The 19,710-nt window shown below is 38.7% G+C and overlaps 1 protein-coding gene across 1 annotated transcript in view; it reads left to right on the top strand.

The window, feature by feature from the left end:
• Positions 1-218: 218 nt before the first annotated feature.
• The window catches only part of LOC123453543 (vomeronasal type-2 receptor 116-like), a 29,728-nt gene continuing 10,236 nt past the window's right edge, over positions 219-19,710 (top strand). Inside the window, exons 1-4 of the mRNA XM_045130563.1 lie at positions 219-1,013; positions 1,897-2,124; positions 2,897-3,020; positions 4,940-4,942. Of these exons, the coding sequence (XP_044986498.1) occupies positions 231-1,013; positions 1,897-2,124; positions 2,897-3,020; positions 4,940-4,942 (1,138 nt within the window). The 5' untranslated portion in view covers positions 219-230. The remainder of the gene's footprint in view (positions 1,014-1,896; positions 2,125-2,896; positions 3,021-4,939; positions 4,943-19,710) is intronic.

The following is a 19,710-nucleotide window of genomic DNA, read 5'->3' as shown; positions in this document are numbered from 1 at the left end:
GTTCAGAAGGGGAGAGTGTGAATGTTGGCTTTATCATGACCATGGGGAAAAAGAAAGGAGGGTTCTGGGTTTATATATGTGTTCATCTGGGTATCTAAAATCATTAATCAGAGATACTATGGGATCACTCAACATGATTCAGATGTTAAATTGTGTTTCATATCAGTCCTGTCCTCATAATGCTTAATTTGTTTTGTCTCCTATAGCTTATCTATGGATCTTTTGAACCTATGTTGAATGACCATGACAGGTTTCAATATGTATATCAGATGGCCACCAAGGACACTTCCCTAACCCTTGCCATGGTCTCTTTGATGGTTCATTATACCTGGAACTGGGTGGGGGTGGTCATCTCAGATGATGACCAAGGGATTCAATTTCTGTCAGACTTGAGAGAAGAGATGCAAAGAAATGGAATCTGCTCTGCTTTTGTGAATGTAGTCCCAGTAAACAACCAGTTTTACTTGAGAAGACATGGAATATATTATAAGCATATTGTGACATCATCAGCAAATGTTATCATCATATATGTTGACACTAGCTCTAGTCTTGATGAAACCATCAGAATGTGGCAATATGTAGGCACAGGAAAGATCTGGGTCACTACCACACAATGGTATGACATCTCAAGTAAGAAATACTTAAGCCTTGACCCATTTCATAGGACTTTCACTCTTTCTCAACACCATGGTGATATTTATGGATTTAAGAAATTTATCCAAACACTGAAATCTTCCAAGTACTTAGAAGACATTTCTTTGGAAAAGTTAGGGTGGATGTATTTTAATTGTTCTATGTCAGAGTCTAAATGGAAAACCTTGTATAATTTTTCATCCAACACATCACTGGAATTGTTGACACAGCACACTTTCGATGTGGCCATGAGTGAGGAGAGTTACCATATATACAATGCTGCATATGTGGTGGCCTACTCCCTCCATGAGCTGCTGCTTCAACAAGGAGATATCGTATATATGGATATTGACAACAGACCTCAGAGTGACTGTTGGAAGGTAAAATGTCCTTTATGATTGATATCTAGTGCCATCACTATTATTATTTGTAGATTATCCCAGAGCTGGTAAATCCAAATTGCCAAGAAACTTTTTTCCAAATATAAGGATTTCTACATTTAAAAAATATATTTTTATTTGTTTACTGAGAGAGACAGAGAGAGAGAGGGAGCACACCAGGGCTTCCTGACAGTGCAAACAAACTCCAGATGGATGTGCCACCCTGTGCATCTGGGTTATGTGTGTCCTGGGGAATCCAACCTGGGTCCTTTGGCTTTGCAGGCAAGTGCCTTAACCTCTATGACATCTCTCCAACATTGATTCACACATTTTTAAACCTTAGTATGTTAGATGTGTGTTTTCTCATAAAAAATAGTGTAATTAAAGATAAGCATATGAAATGTGCATCAGTGATGATTTGACAGAAGACATTAACAAGCCCATTGTTTTCAGTGTTTATAATGTTCACCATTCAGTCCCATGGACACTAAATAGTGAATAGAGAAAGCCTTTCTTTCTTAAAGTAGAAAAATTTATGTATCAACAGGATGCGTTTCAAATTAATTCAGAACAAATTAAATATATCCATATCCTCAATTTCTTAATTATAGCCTTGTATGTAATCATATAATAAAACAGTGTTAAAATTTATCTCAGTCTCATATATATTATTGGAAAGATTTGTTTGGGTCATTATTCATAAGACACACTGATTTTAAAACTTTATGATAACATTAAGTAGTTAACAAATTTGTAATAATAGCTATTTTACACAAATAACTCTTTGAGAGTGAGAGATTATAGAAATTGTGAGGAAGTCCTCACTTTTCATTTGCTGTCTTAGTGTGGCCATGTTTAATTATAAAACATATATCTCTTTCAGATGAAGTATTTACTAAAAGACATGCAATTTACCAACCCTGTTGGAGACCTAGTGGATATGAATCAGAAAAGGAAATTAGACCCAGACTATGACATTTTCAATTCATGGGATTTTCAAGAAAGTTTGCAGGTAAAGGTGAAAACAGGACGGTTTTCCCCATATCTTCCACAAGGACAACAACTGCAATTACTGGACGACATGGTAGAGTGGACCCCTGGAAGTGGACAGGTGAGAAGGATCCAATAGTATATTTACATGGACATAAGTAAACCAAACTGAATAAGATATTGTATATAATTGCACGAATTTTGCAGGTAGAAGATACTATCATTTGTGGACTCACTTTACTTATTTATTTATTTATTTATTTATTTATTTATTTATTTATTTGACAGAGAGAGAAAGAAGGAGAGAGAGAGAGAGAATGGGTGTGCCAAGGTCTCCAGCCACTGAAAATGAATATTGGATATATGTGCCACCTTGTACATTGAGCTAACATGGGTCCTAGGGAATTGAACCTGGGTCCTTTGGCTTTGCAGACAAATGTCTTTACCACTAACACATCACTCCAGCCTACTTTACAGTTTTTTGGGTTTTTTTTTTTTTTTTTTTTCGGTTTTTCGAGGTAGGATCTCACTCTGGTCCAGGCTGACCTGGAATTAACTCTGTCATCTCAGGGTGGCCTTGAACTCATGGCAATCCTCCTACCTCTGCCTCCCGAGTGCTGGAATTAAAGGCATGTGCCACCGCACCCAGCTCTAATTTACACTTTTTAACTTGTCATTCTTATATTTTATTAGAAGAGAAGCAGAAATATGTTTTGCATTTTTCCTACATATTTATACATATGATATACAATATGCAAATGGTATGTGCCCATTCTACTATTTGTAAGTAATTAGAGAATAGCTTCACTGATGGCATAATATGTTACAGCATTGTTGATATGAAAGAAGTAGTTAAAATCCATATGTAATAATGATCATTTGATTTTCCTCAGATTCCTTCCTCTGTGTGTAGTGTAGCTTGCACCCCTGGATTCAGGAAATCCCAACAGGAGGGGAAGGCTTCCTGCTGTTTTGATTGTATTCCCTGCCCAGAGAATGAGATTTCCAATGACACAAGTAAGTTTTACCTTAGGAAAAATTCTACAGAATGTTTATTTCCTCTCTCAAACTCACTAGGACATTGTTCAAATCTGGAAAACATTTGAAGAGATAAATATTTCTTCTTTTATTTAGTAATGACATTCATATGATCATAAATATTTCAAATATAAAATATACACCTTTTGGACAGCATTATATATAATACTTTCCCCATTAAAATCTTTTCAGGACACAATAGTAATTGTTGTGTTTCACATGTGGGATTACCTGTACATAGAGGTGATCTTAATGAACCAACGTAGATTTCCAATGAAAGCCATAGATCTAGCCTGGCATGGTGATTCAAGACTTTAATCACAATACTCAATAGAATGAAGTATGAAGATCTGTGAGTTTAAAGCCGCCTAAGGCTGCAGAGTGTGTTTCAAGTCAAACTAGGCTAGAGTGAGACCATACCTCCAAAAAACAAATATGAAAAGCAGAGCATGAATCTTCCAAAGCCTAATCTTTTCAGTACCCAGCAAAGTCACTACACAGATCAAATCGGTACAGAATGATTTTTTTCTTAATAAATATATGAGCAGAACTTAGATATATTTAATTACAATACTCCTGATAAGAAGGTAGAAAATTCTCCATGAGTTTGAGGCCAGTGGAACTACAGAGAGAATTCTAGGTCATCTTGCACTATATTGATACCCAGCCTCAAGAATAGCTTTAAAAAATAAATAAAATCAAAAGAAAGAACAAAAAAGAGGGAGAGAGAAAATAGAAAGAAGAAAGGAGGGAAGGAAGGACGGAAGAGAGAAAGAAATAGAGAGATGAAAAAAAGAGAGAGAGCAAGAGAAAAAGACATTATAAAAGACGTTATTTATGGTGTCAAATATGCTATGGTATAATATACACTCACTGTATATGTTGGATTTTGTATTGTTCTGTATTTTACAAGTGAATAGAAAAATACTATATAGACATGCGAATTCTGTATGTTTCTATAAGCATGCACTAAATGAATCCCATAGACCTATGAGATGATATGATACTGGTGGATAAACCTTTGAGATAATCTGAGGATTACTTTAGAGAGTGTTTTTTTTTTTTAATAATTGAGGAATTTGTTGTATGACCGTACTGCACATTGGTCACACTCCCTTTGGGTCATGCTTTCATTCTCCCTCTCCTCACCACCTCCTTCCCAAAGAGGTTCTTCCTCGTTGCAGGTACTGGTGTCAATGTGGGGTGTTGAGTGCACCAGTCAGGGTCTTTGGGTGGGCACAATGCGTCACAATGTACATTGTCATCCTGTGGATCTAACGTCTTTCCATCCCCTCTTCTCTAATGAACCCTGGTCCTAGAGAGTATGTTATGTCTCCTTTGCTGTTCAGCTTTCAGCAGACAATGATATTTCCTTTGGCGAATGCTGAGTCTCCTCCACCATCTCCCTGGGAAGTCTCTTAGTCTAGCAGTGGGAGAAACACTCATACTTACTCCAAAGTTTCCCTGTAATTTTCCCGTGCCATGGCAGTGTATTACAGATGACGTGTCTACTGCTAGTGAGCTGACTTTCTTTGCTTCTCATACTAATGAATTCTGGGACTTATAAGTAGTTGCTGCTGTCTATAAAAAGAAGATTCTTTAGCCAATAGTGAGAGTGGTATGTATAAAACTGGATAAGCATCAACATTTAGAATATTTCTGAGCAGGCATATCTTTATAGCAAAAAACAAACAAACAAAACAAAACAAAACAAAAAAACCTTGGAAACTTCCTCCTAGGGTCTATGAATTCCAGGTCATAGGTCTCCTATTTGGTACTAAGTACCAGGCAGAAATTCCTTGCATTGTCCTAAGTAGGCATAATATTAAATTAGAGAGATAGTAATTCTGTTCATATCCTATGTCCCATTAATGTTCCAGTGTGCACATCTTGTCTAGTAGGTTGATTTTGAAGTTTGTAGAATCCACTGCTTGTTCATAGTATTAGTGGTCATTATCCCCAAGCATCACCTCATATAGCTATTTTTAACATTGTAAGATTTTCCCAGCAGAAATATGGCTTCCCTTTCATTTCCAGCATGATATCTCCATGTCCTGTGACCAAAGCCTATAGAGTTATCAGGAGCTGGAGGTTGCAGTTTAGATCTGGTGGATTCCCCAATATGTCAACCATGTGATGCATTGTTTGCAGGCTTTTGGGAGCCTCCATGACTAGGGGGGGTCACTCAATTCTGGCACTGGTATTTACCAGCAACAGCCCATTGTCTTAGGTTCAAACTTCTTCCACCCTTATAGGACACTGCTGCCCAAACAATTCCCCTCTCTCTTATGAAGACAGTTATATCATTTCATTGGTAAACAAAACAAGTTTCTATGCCACTGTTACTTTTGCTATTTCCTTCCTCCCTTAACCCAGACTCCTGCCAACACTTCCACTGGTTTATTCTTTCCCTCCACTTGACTGATGACTATCCCCTCCTCAAATCCATCCAAGCTACTCCCCTCTCCAAGCTTTCCTATAACACTACTGATGCTTACTGCAATTTATGAACAAATATAAATATTCTAAGTTTGGACCTCCATGGGAGAGAACATGTGTTATTTTTCTGTCATAGCCCGTGTAGTTCACTTAGTAGGCTTTTTTTCCACATCCATCCATTTTACTGGAAATTTCATGATTTCATTTCTCCTCACACCTGGGTAGAATTACATTGGTTATATGCAGCATCTTCATTATCCATTCATCGGTTAATAGGCATTTAGCTTAATTTCATATCCTAGCTATTGTGAACAGAGCAGCAAAAACATGGCTGAGCAATATCTCTACTGTAAAGACTAGAGTCTTTCAAGCATAAGCCCACAAGTGGAATAGCTGTGAGAAATTGCAAATCTACTTTTAGCTGTTTTTTCTTTCTATGAAGTTGGATCTCGCTCTACCCAAGCTAACCTAGAATTCACAATGTAAACTCAGGTTAGGTTCCAGCTCGCAGTCATCTTCCTACCTAATATTCTGAGTGCTAGTATTAAAGATGGTTTCCACTACCCACAACAAAGAGAGAATAGAGTGAGAATGGGTACACCAGGGTCTGTATCCACTGCAAATGAACTCCAGATGCATACGTCACTTTGTGCATCTGGTACTGGGGAATCAAACTCTGGTTGTTAGGTTTTACAGGCAAGCACATTAACTACTGAGTCATCTCTTCAGTCTTCAAATCTTTCTCTCTCTTTTTAATTAATTAATTAACTATTAACAACATATTTCATATGGATATATCTTGTGTTGGTACCCTCTTTACTATGTCCATGTTCACATTCCTATGGGGTCCCACTTCAGTGGGGTTGCAGGTATTCCCTACAGAGTTATGGTTTATGCTTGTGGGAGCACCAGACAAGCATTTTTGGGGGGGAGGAAAGCATCTGAGCATAATGTCCCAATCTATGGCTCTTAAAATCTCTCTTACCCCTCTTCTGCAAATTCTTTAAGCTGTGGTTGTTGAGTTTTAAATCTATTTCAGTGATGAGCTCTTATGAGCCTGTGGATTGCTTTTGTAGGTGTTGAGTATCCTCAGGGTCTGTCTCCTTCATCCCGGCCTTGATTCCATTGGTTTATGTTTCTGTTTTTATGCCAATACCATGCTGTTTTTGTTACTATGGCTTTGTAATGTAGGTTTACATAAGGCATGGTTATACCTCCAGAGGCATTTTTTGGGGGGGATTAGATGTTTGGATATCTAAATTGGATATCTAAATATATGTTTGTATCTAAATTGATCAGGGATGAAGGCATATAGTTTTATTTTCTTGTTGTATCTTTGTCTGGTTTTGGTATTAGGTAGGGTTAGCTTCATAAAAGGAGTTTGAGAGGATTCCCTGTTCTCCAATTATGTGAAATATTTGGAGACAAATTGGTTTCAGTTCTTCAATGAAGGTTTGATAGTATTTAGCTGAGAAGCTATCCCGTTCTGGAATTTTCTTCTTGGTGAAGTTATTGATTACCTTTTCAGTCTCCATGGATATGATTTTTTGCTTTAGGAGATTAATATGCTCTGAGTTTAGTTTTGGTAGATGGTGTGTGGCTAGGAATTCATCCATTTCTTCTAGATTATCCAGTTTTGTGGAATAGAGGTTTGGGAAGTATGCCCCGATGATTCTTCTATTTTCATAGATACCTTTTGTAAACTGTCCTTCTTCATTTCTGATTTTGTTAATATGAAACTTGCCTTTTTACTGCTTGACCAAATTGTACAGGGGTTTATCAATCTTGCTTATTTTTCAAATAACCAGCTCTTTGTTCCATCAATTTTTTTAAATTTTTTGTTTATTTTTATTTAGTTATTTGAGAGCATCAGAGAGAGAGAAAGAGGCAGATAGAGAATGAGGGACAGAGTGGGCGCGCCAGGGCCTCCAGCCCCTGCGAATGAACTCCAGACGCGTGCGCCCCCTTGTGCATCTGGCTAACGTGGGTCCTGGGGAATCGAGCCTTGAACCGGGGTCCTTAGGCTTCACAGGCAAGCACTTAACCGCTAAGCCATCTCTCCAGCCCTCCATCAATATTTTTAATTGTGTCCTTAGTTTCCAATTCATTAATTTATCCTCTGGTCTTCATTATTTCTTTCCATCAGGAGCTCTTAGGATTGGATTCTTTTGTTTTTCCAATACCTATAGGTGGACAGTTTATTAATTTGCAATCTCTCTGTCTTTGTTATGAAGGCATTTAGTGCTATGAATTTTCCCCTTAGGACTGCCTTCATTGTGCTCCATAAAAGTTTAGTAAGTTGTGTTTTCATTATCTTTCAATTCCAGGAAATTTACAGTTTCTTTTTTGATTTCTTCCACAACTCATTCATTATTTAAACACGTGTTGTTCAGTTCCCAGGAACTGGTGTAGTTCCTGATGTGTATCTTGTGGTTAATTTCTGGTTTTGAAGCATTGTCATCTGTTATGATGCAGGAACTTACTTCAATTTTCCTGAATTTATGGAGGCACTTTTTATGGCCTTACATATGGTCTAATTTTAAAAAAGGTCCATGGGTTGCTGAGAAGAATGTGTTTTTTATAGAGTTGGAGTCCTTTAGGTCTAGCTGATCTAAGGTGTTGCTGACCTCTATTTGGTTCCTGCTGATTTTCTGCTCTTATGGTTTGTCTATTGATGATAGAGGAGTAGTAAATTATCCAATTATGATGGTATTGGCATTTATTTCTGTTTTGTGGTCAAGTAGCTTTTGTTTTATAATGTGTGGTGCACCTGTGTTTGGCACATATAGTTTTATGATTGTGATGTTCTCATGTTGAATCATTCCTTGATGAGCAAGAAGTAGCATTCTTTGTCCTTTTAGTACATTTGATATGTAGTTTATTTTATCACATATTAGTATAGGAACACCAGCTTGTTTCTTATTTCCATTTGCTTAGAATATCATTTCCCATCCTTTCCCTCTGAGCAGGTGTCTCTCTGTAGTGGTGAGGTGGGTTTCTTGAAGACAACAAATAGAAAGGTCCGTGTTTTGATCCACCTTGTTGAATTGTTTCTTTCGATGGGTGAGTTAAGACCAATAGTATTTAAAGTTATAACTGTGAGGTTTGATTTAAGCCCTGCCATGATGGGATGCTTTATGGGTTTGGTGCTTTCTAGTGTTTTGTGCTTTTTTGAACCTGGTCCAGTTTTGGTGATTTTGATATTCTTCTTGTAGGCTCTTGAGATTTGTTGTTTGACTATTCTGTGTGGAGTATTCCTTCCAGAATTCTCTGTAGGTTCGGCTTTGTGTTCATGTAACCATATAGTTGACTTTTTTCGTGGAAGATTTTCTTTCACCAGCTATTATGAGGGATATATTTGCTGTCTATAGTAGCTTGGCTTGGACACCCATATGTTTTAGACTTTGAAGTGTTCCATTCCAGGCCTTTCTGGCTTTCAGGGTTGTCATTGAGAAATCTGAGGCAATGCTGAAGGGATTGCCTTCATATGTAGTAAGCTGTTTCTATCTTGCTGCCTTTAGCACTCTCTGTTATTGTTGTTGACTTTTAACTATGGTGTGCCTTGCAGAGTTTCTTTGTCTTTGATCCTGTCTGTTTGGTACTCTTTGGGCTTCTTATATATGGATGGGCCTCTCATTTCAGATATCAGGAAATTTTGCTTCAATAATTTTTTGAATATGTTCTCTATGACTCTGACCTGGATTTCTTCGCCTTCTGGTATGCTCATGATCTGGATGTTTGGCCATTTTAGGGTATCCCACAGTTCCTTCATACTGTGAACATATGATTTTTTGAACATAGCAATGTTCCTGGCCTCTTGATCAATTTCTTCTGTTTTGTCATCTAAGTCAGAAGTTCTGTCTTCCACATGAGTAACTTCATTAGTGAGGAGTTCTAGAGAGGTTTTTATAAGATCTATTTTATTTTTGTTTTCTCTTGTACTATTTTGCATCATGTCCATCTCTTTTGTAAGATACTATTTCCTTTGAGTTCTGCTTTTCCTGATGATCCTGGAATTCATTCTTGCATTTGATTATCTTCGTTAAGCTTAATCTATTGGTTATTAAGATCTTCCATTTGACGACTCACCTTCAATTCATTTGTATCCCTTTTGAGACTTCTAATGTTTTCTCCACTTAAGTGAAGCCTCATGTCAAAATCTGAGAGGTCCAAGAGGCAATTCTGCTCAATTTCCTTGAAGTAGTTATTGGTTTTTTGAAGGTTTGCTTCCAGTTTAGAAATTTTTTGATCAGGGTAACATTAGTTGCTGTGTTTTCTTTTTTTGGTTGAATTTATGTTGATTTCCCTATGATTTCACGGGAAGATTCCATTGTGGGCCTAGGCACTCTTGGGAAAGATCTCTCAGCTTTATTTTTTTCTTGTGCATCTGACTTTATTTGGGTACTAGGGAATCGAACCAAGGTCCTTAGGTTTTGTAGGCAAGCATGTTAATCACTAAGCCATCTCTCCAGCCCACCCCTTTTATTTTTGCTTTTTTATTATTAACAACTTCCATGATTATAAAAAAAAATCGCATGTTAATACCCTCCCTCTCCCCAGTTTTCCCTTTAAAACACCATTCTCCATCATATCCTTTCCCCCTCTCAATCAGTCTGTCTTTTATTTTGATGTCATGATCTTCTGCTCCTATTATGATGGTCTTATGTAAGTAGTGTCAGGCAGTGTGAGGTCATGGATATCCAGGCCAGTTTGTGTCTGGAGGGAGCATGTTGTCAGGAGTCCTACCCATCCTTTGGCTCTTACATTCTTTCTACCACCTCTTCTGCAATAGACCCTGAGCCTTGGAAGGTGTGATAGATATATTGCAGCACTGAGCACTCCTGTCACTTCTTTCCAGCACCATGATGCCTTCTGAGTCATCCCAAGGTCACTGCTGTCTGAAAAGAGAAGATTCTCTACCCAAAGTAAGAGTAGTGTTGATATATGGGTATGAACATTAAGAGAAGTTCTTACTGGGCCGTTTGATGAGCATAGTATATACATTTAGCCCGACAGCAGCAGATGGTACACCCCGAGGGCTCATAACTACCCCTGTTTTAAGTTTTCAGTATCAGAGATGTATTCCCTCCCATGACGCGGGCCTCCAGTCCAATTAGAGGGCAGTTTATTTCCACCTTGACAAGTGTGCCACTATAGTACTATTGTATTGTACAGCCAGGCCAAATATAACGATTACAGTATCCACTGTTGAGTATCTTCACGGGTGATTTTTCTTTCTCCCATTGAACTGCATGCAGAATGGTTTCTTCCAGCTTTCTGTCATCTGGTCTACATGGTGGAGGTTATCAGCTCAGTTTCAACAGGATTTCTCAGTGGTCTTGCAGCCCAAGTATGTGGAGTCTTCAGCAATAGGGTCTTACCATCTATTCCTGGTGGGGAACCAAGGGCTTTGGCAATGGCTTATAATGTTTTGGGGGCATCAGGGATGTCCCTGGCCAACAACTCACTGGAAGTTATCCCATCCCTGGCACTGAAAATTTTCTAACAACAATCTATGGCTCCTGAGTGTCCCATTGTCCAAAACCAGAGGATCCCATATGATTTACTTACATTATCTTAGATTTTGAGTAGCCCTCCATCCACATTTCCTTTACTCAATCTCTTCACCTGACCTCACTTGGGCCTTTTCACCCCCATTAATCTATTCTTCTAACTACATATATACAATACTATTCTATTTAGTACCCTCCTCCCTTCCTTTCTCTTCCCTTTATATCTCTTTTCTAGCTTACTGGCCTCTGCTACCAAGTTTTTTATTTGTTGTTTTTTGAGGCAGGGTTTCGCTCTAGCTCAGGCTGACCTGGAATTCACTTGTAGTCTCAGGGTGGCTTTGAGCTCACAGCAATCGTCCTACCTCTGCCTCCCAAGTGCTGGGATTAAAGGCGAGTGCCACACCATGCCCGACTATTACTGAGTTTTCTCAGTTAATATATATATAATATATAATATATAGTGTTAATATATGGGTATGAACATTAAGAGAAGTGCTTACTGGGCAGTTTGATAAGCATAGTATATACATTTAGCCAGACAGCAGCAGATGTTACACCCCTAGGACTCATGACTACCCTTGTTTTAAGTTTTCAGTACCAGGGATGTGTTCCCTCTCATGGAGCAGGCCTCCAGTCCAATTGGAGGGCAGTTGGTTTCCACCATAATAGACATGCCACTATTTCACCTGTTGGCTCATTTGGCCTGGCTGGCCAATTATAAGGCTTGCAGTGTCCACTGTTGAGTATCTTCACTGGTGATTTCTCTTTCTCCCATTCAACTACATGTAGAATGGGCTTCTTCCAGCTTTCTGTCACCTGGTCTACATAGAGGAAGTTATCAGCTCAGTTCCAGCAGGATTTCTCAGTGGCCTTGCAGCCCAAGTATGTGGAGTCTTCAGCAATAGGGTCTTACCATATCTATTCTGGGTAGGAAACCAAGGGCTCGGCAATGGCCTATAATGTTTTGGGATCATCAGGGACCTCCCTGGCCAACAACTCACTGGAGGTATCCCATCCCTGGCACTGAAAATTTTCTAACAACGATCTATGGCTCCTGAGTGTCCCATTGTCCAAAACCAGAGGATTCCATACGATTTATGTGTATCCTCTTAGATTTTGATTAGCCCTCCCTCCACCTTTCCTTTACTCAATCTCTTCCCCTGACCTTACTTTGGGCCTTTACACCTCCATTAATCTATTCTTCTACTTACATATATACAATACCAACCTTTTAAGTACCCTCCTCCCTTCCTTTCTCTTCCCTTTATATCTTCTTTTTAACTTACTGGCCTCTGCTACTGAGATTTTCCTTCTCACACAGAAGCCCAATCATCTGTAGCTAGGATTTATATATGAGAGAGAACATGTGGCACTTGGCTTTCTGGGCCTGGGTTACCTCACTTAGTATAATCCTTTCCAGATCCATCCATTTTCTTGTAAATTTCATAACTTCATTTTTCCTTATAGCTAAGTAGAACTCCATTGTATAAATGTGTCATCTTCATTACCCACTCATCAGTTGAGGGACATCTAGGTTGGTTCCATTTCCCTGCTATTATGAATTGAGTGGCAATAAACATGGTTGAGCATGTACTTGTAAGGAAATGGGATGTGTCCTTAGGATATATGCCTAGGAGTGCTATAGCTGGGTCATATGGTAGATCAATCTCTAGCTGTCTTACGAACCTCCACACTGATTTCCATAATGGCTGGACCTGATTGCATTTCCACTGACAGTGTAGAAGGGTTCCTCTTTTTTCACATCCCCGCCAACATTTATGACCATTTGTTTTCATGATGGTAGCCAATCTAACAGGAAAGAGATGGAATCTCAATGTACTTTTAATCTGCATTTCCCTGATAACTAGGGATGTAGGGCATATTTTTAGATGCTTATATGCCATCCATATTTCTTCTTTAGAGAACTCTCTATTTAGCTCCATAGCCCATTTTTTAATTGGCTTGTTTGACTTATTATTTAACTTTTTGAGTTCTTTGTATATCCTAGATATTAATCCTCTATGAGAATTCTGATGGAGATTGCATTAAATGTGTAGTTTGCTTTTGGCATGACTGCCATTTTCACAATATTGATTCTTCCCATCCAGGAACAAGGGATTTTTTTTCATTTTCTAGTGTCTTCTGCAATTTCTTGCTTGAGTGGTTTATAGTTTTCATTGTAGAAATCATTTACTTCCTTGGTTAGGTTTATTCCAAGGTACTTTATTTTCTTTGATGCAATTATGAATGGGAGTGATTCTCTGATTGCATCCTCTGTGTGTTTGTTGTTAGCATATAGGAATGCTACTGATTTCAGTGTATTTATTTTGGATCCTGTTACATGGCTATAGGTGTTTATTAGCTCTAACAGTTTGCTGGTAGAGTCTTTAGGGTCATTTATATATAGAAACATGTCATCTTCAAATAATGATAACTTGATTTCTTCCTTTCCAATTTGTATCCCCTTTATGTGTGTCTCTTGCCTTATTGCTATGGCTAAGATTTCCGGCACTATATTAAATAGAAGTAGGGACAGTGGACACCCTTGTCTTGTTCCTGATTTTAGTGGAAAAGCTTTCAGTTTTCCCCCATTTATTAATATGCTTATTGTAGGGTTGTCATAAATAGCCTTTATTATATTGAGATATGTTCCTTCTAGTCCAAGTCTCTGCAGGACTTTTATCATGAAGGGATGTTGGATTTTGTGAAATGCTTTCTCTGCGTCCAATGAAATGATCATGTGATTTTTTTTTTTTTTGCTCATTTTTTATTTATTTATTCGAGAGCGACAGACATAGAGAGAAAGACAGATGGAGGGAGAGAGAGAGAATGGGTGCGCTAGGGCTCCCAGCCACTGCAAACGAACTCCAGAGGCGTGCGCCCCCTTGTGCATCTGGCTAACGTGGGACCTGGGGAACCAAGCCTCGAACCGGGGTCCTTAGGCTTCACAGGCAAGCACTTAACCACTAAGCGATCTCTCCAGCCTGATCATGTGATTTTTGTCCTTCAACCCGTTTATATATTGTATTACATTTATCGCTTTGTATATGTTGAACCATCCTTGCATCTCTGGGATAAAGCCTACTTGGTCGGGGTGAATGATCTTTCTGATATATTCTTGTATTCTGTTTGCCAATATTTTGTTGAGAATTTTGCATCTACGTTCATCAGGGAGATTGGTCTGTAATTTTTTATTTTTTTCTATCTTTGCCTGGTTTTGGTAGCAGGGTGATGCTGGCTTCATAGAAGGAGTTTGGTAGGATTCCTTCTTTTTCTATTTTATAGAAAAGCTTAAGAACCAATGGTGTTAGTTCTTCCCTGAAAGACTGGTAAAATTCAGCAGTGAATCCACCTGGGCCTGGACTTTTTTTATTTGGAGATTTTTGATAACTGATTGAATCTGCTATAGGTCTATTGAAGTGATTAATCTCATCTTGATTTAATTTAGGTAGGTCATATAAATCAAGGTAATCATTTATTTCAAATTTTCATACTTAGTGTAATATATGTTTTTATAGTATATCCTTGTGATTTTTTTGAATTTCTCTAGTATCTGTTGTGATGTTGCCTTTTTCACCTCTAATTTTATTAATTTGGGTTTCTTCTCACTTCCTTTTTGTCAGATTTACTGAGGGTTTATCAAGTTTGCTTTTCCTCTCAAAGAACCAACTCTTTGTTTCATTGATTCTTCTGACTTTTTTGGGGGGGGGTTCTATTTCATGAATTTCTGCCCTAATGTTTATTATTTCTTCCCATCTACTGATTTTTGGTTTGCGTTGTTCATCTTCTTCCAAGGTTTAAGGTGAAGCATTAGGTCGTTTACTTGAGACCTTTCTAATTTCTTAATATAGACACTTGATGGTATAAATTTCCCTCTTAGGACTGCCTTCATTTTGTTGCAAAGGTTTAAGTATGTTGTGCTCTCATTATCATTTGACCCTACAATTTTTTTTATTTCCTTCTTGATTTCGTCATTGACCCATTCAATATTTAGTAGTAGTGTATTTTTTAGTTTCCATGATTTTTTGTATGCTCCATAGCTTTTCTTGCTCTTGAATTGTAGTTTGATTCCATTGTGGTCAGATAGAATGCAAGGAACTATTCCAATTTTCCTGTATTTGTTAAAATTTGCTTTGTGTCCTAATATATGGTCCATTTTAGAGAATGTTCCATATGCTGCTGAAAAAAAATGTATATTCTGCAGCATTTGATGAAATGCCTTGTATCTATCTGTTAGGTCCCTTTTTCAATGACCTCATTCAATCCAGATGCCTCTCTGTTTATTTTTTGCCAGGATGACCTGTCAATTGATCAGAGTGGGGTGTTGAAGTCACCCACTACCACTGTGTTTGGTGTTATCTGTGACCTTAGCTCTAATAGTGTTTGTTTGATGAAGTGGCATGTTAGGTACATATATGTTTACGATTGTAATGTCCTCCTGTTGGAGGGTGCCTTTAATCAATATAAAGTGACCTTCCTAATCTTTCCTAACTAATGTTGGACTGAAGTCTACCTTATCAGATATTAGTATAGCAATCCCTGCTTTTTTTCTAGGCCCATTTGCTTGATAAACCATTTTCCAACCTTTCACCCTAAGATAGTGTTCATACTTTGTAAAAAGGTGAGTTTCTTGTAGGCAACAAATTGTAGGATCCTGCTTTTTAACCCAATCTGCAAACCTGTGTCTTTTGGTTGGGGCATTGAGGCTGTTGATATTAAGAGATATTAATAAAAGGTGTGTATTTATTTTTACCTTTTTTTGTAGTTCTTCCTGTTTTACCTTTGCTTTCTTGTATTAACCAGTATTTGAGTATGGCTTGCTTTTTCCAGGTTGCTTGTATGTGTGCTTTTCTTTCTCTTCAGAATGGAGGATTCTTTCAAGTATTTTTTGTAGAGCTGGTTTTGTCTTCAAATATTCCTTTAGCCTGCTTTTGTTGTGGAATGTCCTTATTTCTCTGTCTATTTAAATGGATATCTTTGCAGGATAAAGTAATCTTGGTTGACAGTTGTTATCTTTCAGAGCTTGGAATACATCACTACAAGCCCTTCTGGCTTTTAAAGTTTGTGTTGAGTAACCTGCTGTGATCCTGATGGGCTTGCCTTTGTAGGTAACTTTATTTTTCTCTCTAACTGCTTTCAATATTTTTTCTTTGGTTTGTATGTTTGGTAGTTTAATTAAAATATAGTGAAGAGAGGTTCTTTCCAGGTTTTATCTGATTGGTGTTCTAAAAGATTCCTGAATCTGCTTGGCACCTCTTTCCCAATTTGGGGAAAGTTTAATTCTGTGATTTTGTGGAAAATGCCTACTATACCTTTGGAGTGAACTTCTTCTCCTTCTACTATACCCTGAATTCTTATGTTTGATTTTTTTCATAGTGTATCGACTATCTTGAAATTCCCATTCATACTTTCCTACTACTTTGTCTTTCTCTTTGTTGCATTGTATTAGATCTGCTACCTGGTCTTCTAGTTTAAATATTCTGTTCTTCCCTTCATCTATTCTACTGGTGAGATTTCTACAGAAATTTTTATTTCATTAACTGTGTTCTTCATTGCTAGTAATTCTGACTGGCTTTTCTTTATTATTTCTATTTCCTTATTTATGTCTAGTATTGACCCTTTATTTCATTAAATTGGCATCCTGTGTCTTCTTTGATTTCTTCTTTGACTTCTCTAAACATATATAATCACTCTTTTGAAATCTTTCTCAGGCATTTCTTCTAACTCGTTCTCACTAGAGGTCATTTCTGATGCATTAATGCTTTTTGGTGGATTTATATTGTCTTGATTTTTGGTGTTTCTTGTGTTATAATGTGTATATTTTTGCATTATGGATTATTTAATGATTGGATTTTCTAGTTAGCTGGGTATTATTAGATGTATAAATCAATCTGATGTTATATATCTTCAGGGTAGGAGCTTAAAATGCTAGGTGTGGCTCTCAAAGATTCTCAAAGCATCTATAAAAGTGACCCTAGGTGTTGGGTTTGCCTGCTATGAGAGTATTCAAGTTGGCTGAGTGGAACAAAATACAGGCTGATTCTTAAACTTAACTAAACAATGTAAACTTTCAGTGAAATACAGCACAGAGTATTTATACAAGAATAGATATTGTGACAACTAAATCCTCTAATAATATCACTGTCCCTTAGGGTGCATGGTGCCACACACCCTTAATCCTGTCAACAAGGAGGTTAAGATTTCTGGTCTGCTGAAGGTTCCAAGTCAGCTTGTGACCAAGTGAGACCCTTACCTAATGTACAAGAGAAGAGGAAGCAAAGCCGCTATACATCAAGAAGCAACAAATAATAAGCCCAAAATATAGTTTATTTAACAATGTCAAATCCAACCATCTATTGGATTTAACCTATAATTTATTCTGATATGGAAAGTGCAGTTAACACTTCCAGTTCAGTCCTATATACCAGGCTTATTTGGTGGGAACTGAACTGGTGTAATCCCAGTTACCCTTTGGAATGATCTTGGTCTCAGTCATGCTGCGTTCCTGCTTGGGTCCCTCTTTGCTGCATTGTGGGTTCAAGTAGGCTGACTGGGTCATTGGATTGCTGCTCTGGTTGCTAGTGCTGGGTGCTGTGAGCTCCCTTCCCCTAGTCTCCGGTGCTTGCTAGCTCTTGCACTGGTTGTGGGGGAGAGAGGCTGTGGATGGTGGTTCTAGTTCTCCCACTGGTTTGAGTGATCTTCTACCTCGTGATCTGCTCCTCCATTATTCATTGCAGTTCTCCACATTTCTTGAGTTTGCAAAGAGCTTTGGCATGAGTGGAAAATCCCCTCAGCTGGCTTCTCCTGCAGGTCAAGCCGAGCTTTGTAGCTATGGCCCCACAGTCCTGGTGCCGCCACTGCTGGAGCCACTGCTGTCTGCCTGTGCGGGCTCTGGACGCTCTGGATCTCTCCTACTTCTCTGCTGCCATTGGTAATTTCTTATACACCTCACTTTTTAGTAGAAGAATGTATTTTGCTGGGGTTTTATTTGGCTTTTTCTCCCCTAGGCTGCTTTGGTGTGATTCCTACACTGCCATCTTAACCGAAAGTCAGATGTCTCTGATTTTTGACTTTCATTCTTTTTATTTATTTATTTATTTTGCATTGTGGTATACCCATCTTGAGGAAAACATTTTATTCTATTGAGGGGGAAGTATTTGTCCTTGTAGTCTCCAGTGGGTGTTTTGCTTCAAATGTGTACCAAATAGGTATATGATCTGATTATAACTATTACAACTGTAGATGTGGAGATTGCAGGCACATCAAAGGCACCTGGGAGCTGGGAGGTGGGGAGCTGAGAACTCTGGCATACTCACTCCACTTGCACGAACTCTTCAGCACAGGGGGCTCAGGGGTTGATGAACTGAGAGCTGGGAGGTTGGAAAGCCAGAGGCAAGAGTCTAGCTCCTACAGTGGCCATGCACCCTGTGACTCAGAGGATTAGGGATTGTGGTATGGAGGGGCAGGTCAACCAGGAAACCAGAGCAAAAGGCCTGTTTCCACAGCCCACACTCAGGGACCAGGCCACCCTACGCCTGCAGCATGAATACGGGAGCCAGGGAACTGGTAAGTGGGAAACTGGTAGGTGGGAGCTCGGGCTTACTCACTCCACAAGTGCACCTTCTGGGAAAGGTTATCCAGAAGTTGGGGACTCAGGGGCCACTCAATCAGGAAGGTGGAGCAAGGAGCCTGCTTCCTTAGCAAGTGCACAGGTTCCAGGCAGCAGCAGGGGAACCAACCATCCCCCTCTAATCACTTTGGAGCAGGGTATCTGGGAACTGGGGACCCACTTGTACCCACTTCTGATTTCAGCCCTCCTATCTTTAATTTAGGATTTTGAATATGATAGGCAAACATCACCTATCAGAGGTTAATGTATTTAATAAGTTTATCTCTTCAATCCCTATGTGCATCACTGAAAATTTCATTGAGATGCCAATCAGCCATGGCAGGGGACAACAGTAAATTTTCTTCTTGAATCATTGAAAAGTTCAGATTCTCATGACACTCTCTCTTCAGAATGGATATCTACCCTAGTGGGAAAAGTTTATATGTACCAGTTTAAAGACCTTTTTATGCTTCAATATGAGATATGAAATTAGTCCTTAGAATCAAGAAAATTTGCCTGTGAAGGCTATACTAGACCATGTCTTCAGATCTTTTCTGTTTTTGGTGGGGAGGAAGTGGAGCAAGAGATTTCAAAACCTAGCCAGAATTACAAGAAATCACACAGGGACGGCTAGACAGAGAGTGGGTAGGAAAAATTGAGAGAATCCCTCATCTGCCACATCCAACGTATGTGCTTCACAGAAAAACAGTCACTATAAATTCACAAAATACAGCAGAAAGAATTACAAAAACCTATCATGTGAGGATTCTGGAAGGCAGGATGAAAAGGTAAGAGGGTAATGGCAAAGGAAGAATACCCAGTGTTCTAATCAGTCCAGGCATATGGCCTGGCAAATGCTAGAAACAGTTGGAAAACCTGTGGTCTTTTCAGACTCGCAGTGGTGGTAATACTGCAGTGTGGGGAATATTCTGCCTTGTGTGTATTAGAGATAAACATCCCAAAGCCCCAAAGAGCAGGGGATGTGATTAGGGCCTTTGGCAGTTGGTCCTGTATTCACTGGTATGGAGGAAAAAAGGAGAGCTACAACAGCCTCCATCCAATCCCAAGCCTCCCCCTTTTGACCATAGGGGACTCAGTCCCCTGTAGC

This window comes from Jaculus jaculus, chromosome 12 (genome assembly GCF_020740685.1).
Source record: "Jaculus jaculus isolate mJacJac1 chromosome 12, mJacJac1.mat.Y.cur, whole genome shotgun sequence".
Classification (NCBI taxonomy): Eukaryota; Metazoa; Chordata; class Mammalia; order Rodentia; family Dipodidae; genus Jaculus; species Jaculus jaculus.
Note: the sequence above shows the minus strand (reverse complement) of the source record. Positions and strands in the feature narration are given on the sequence as shown.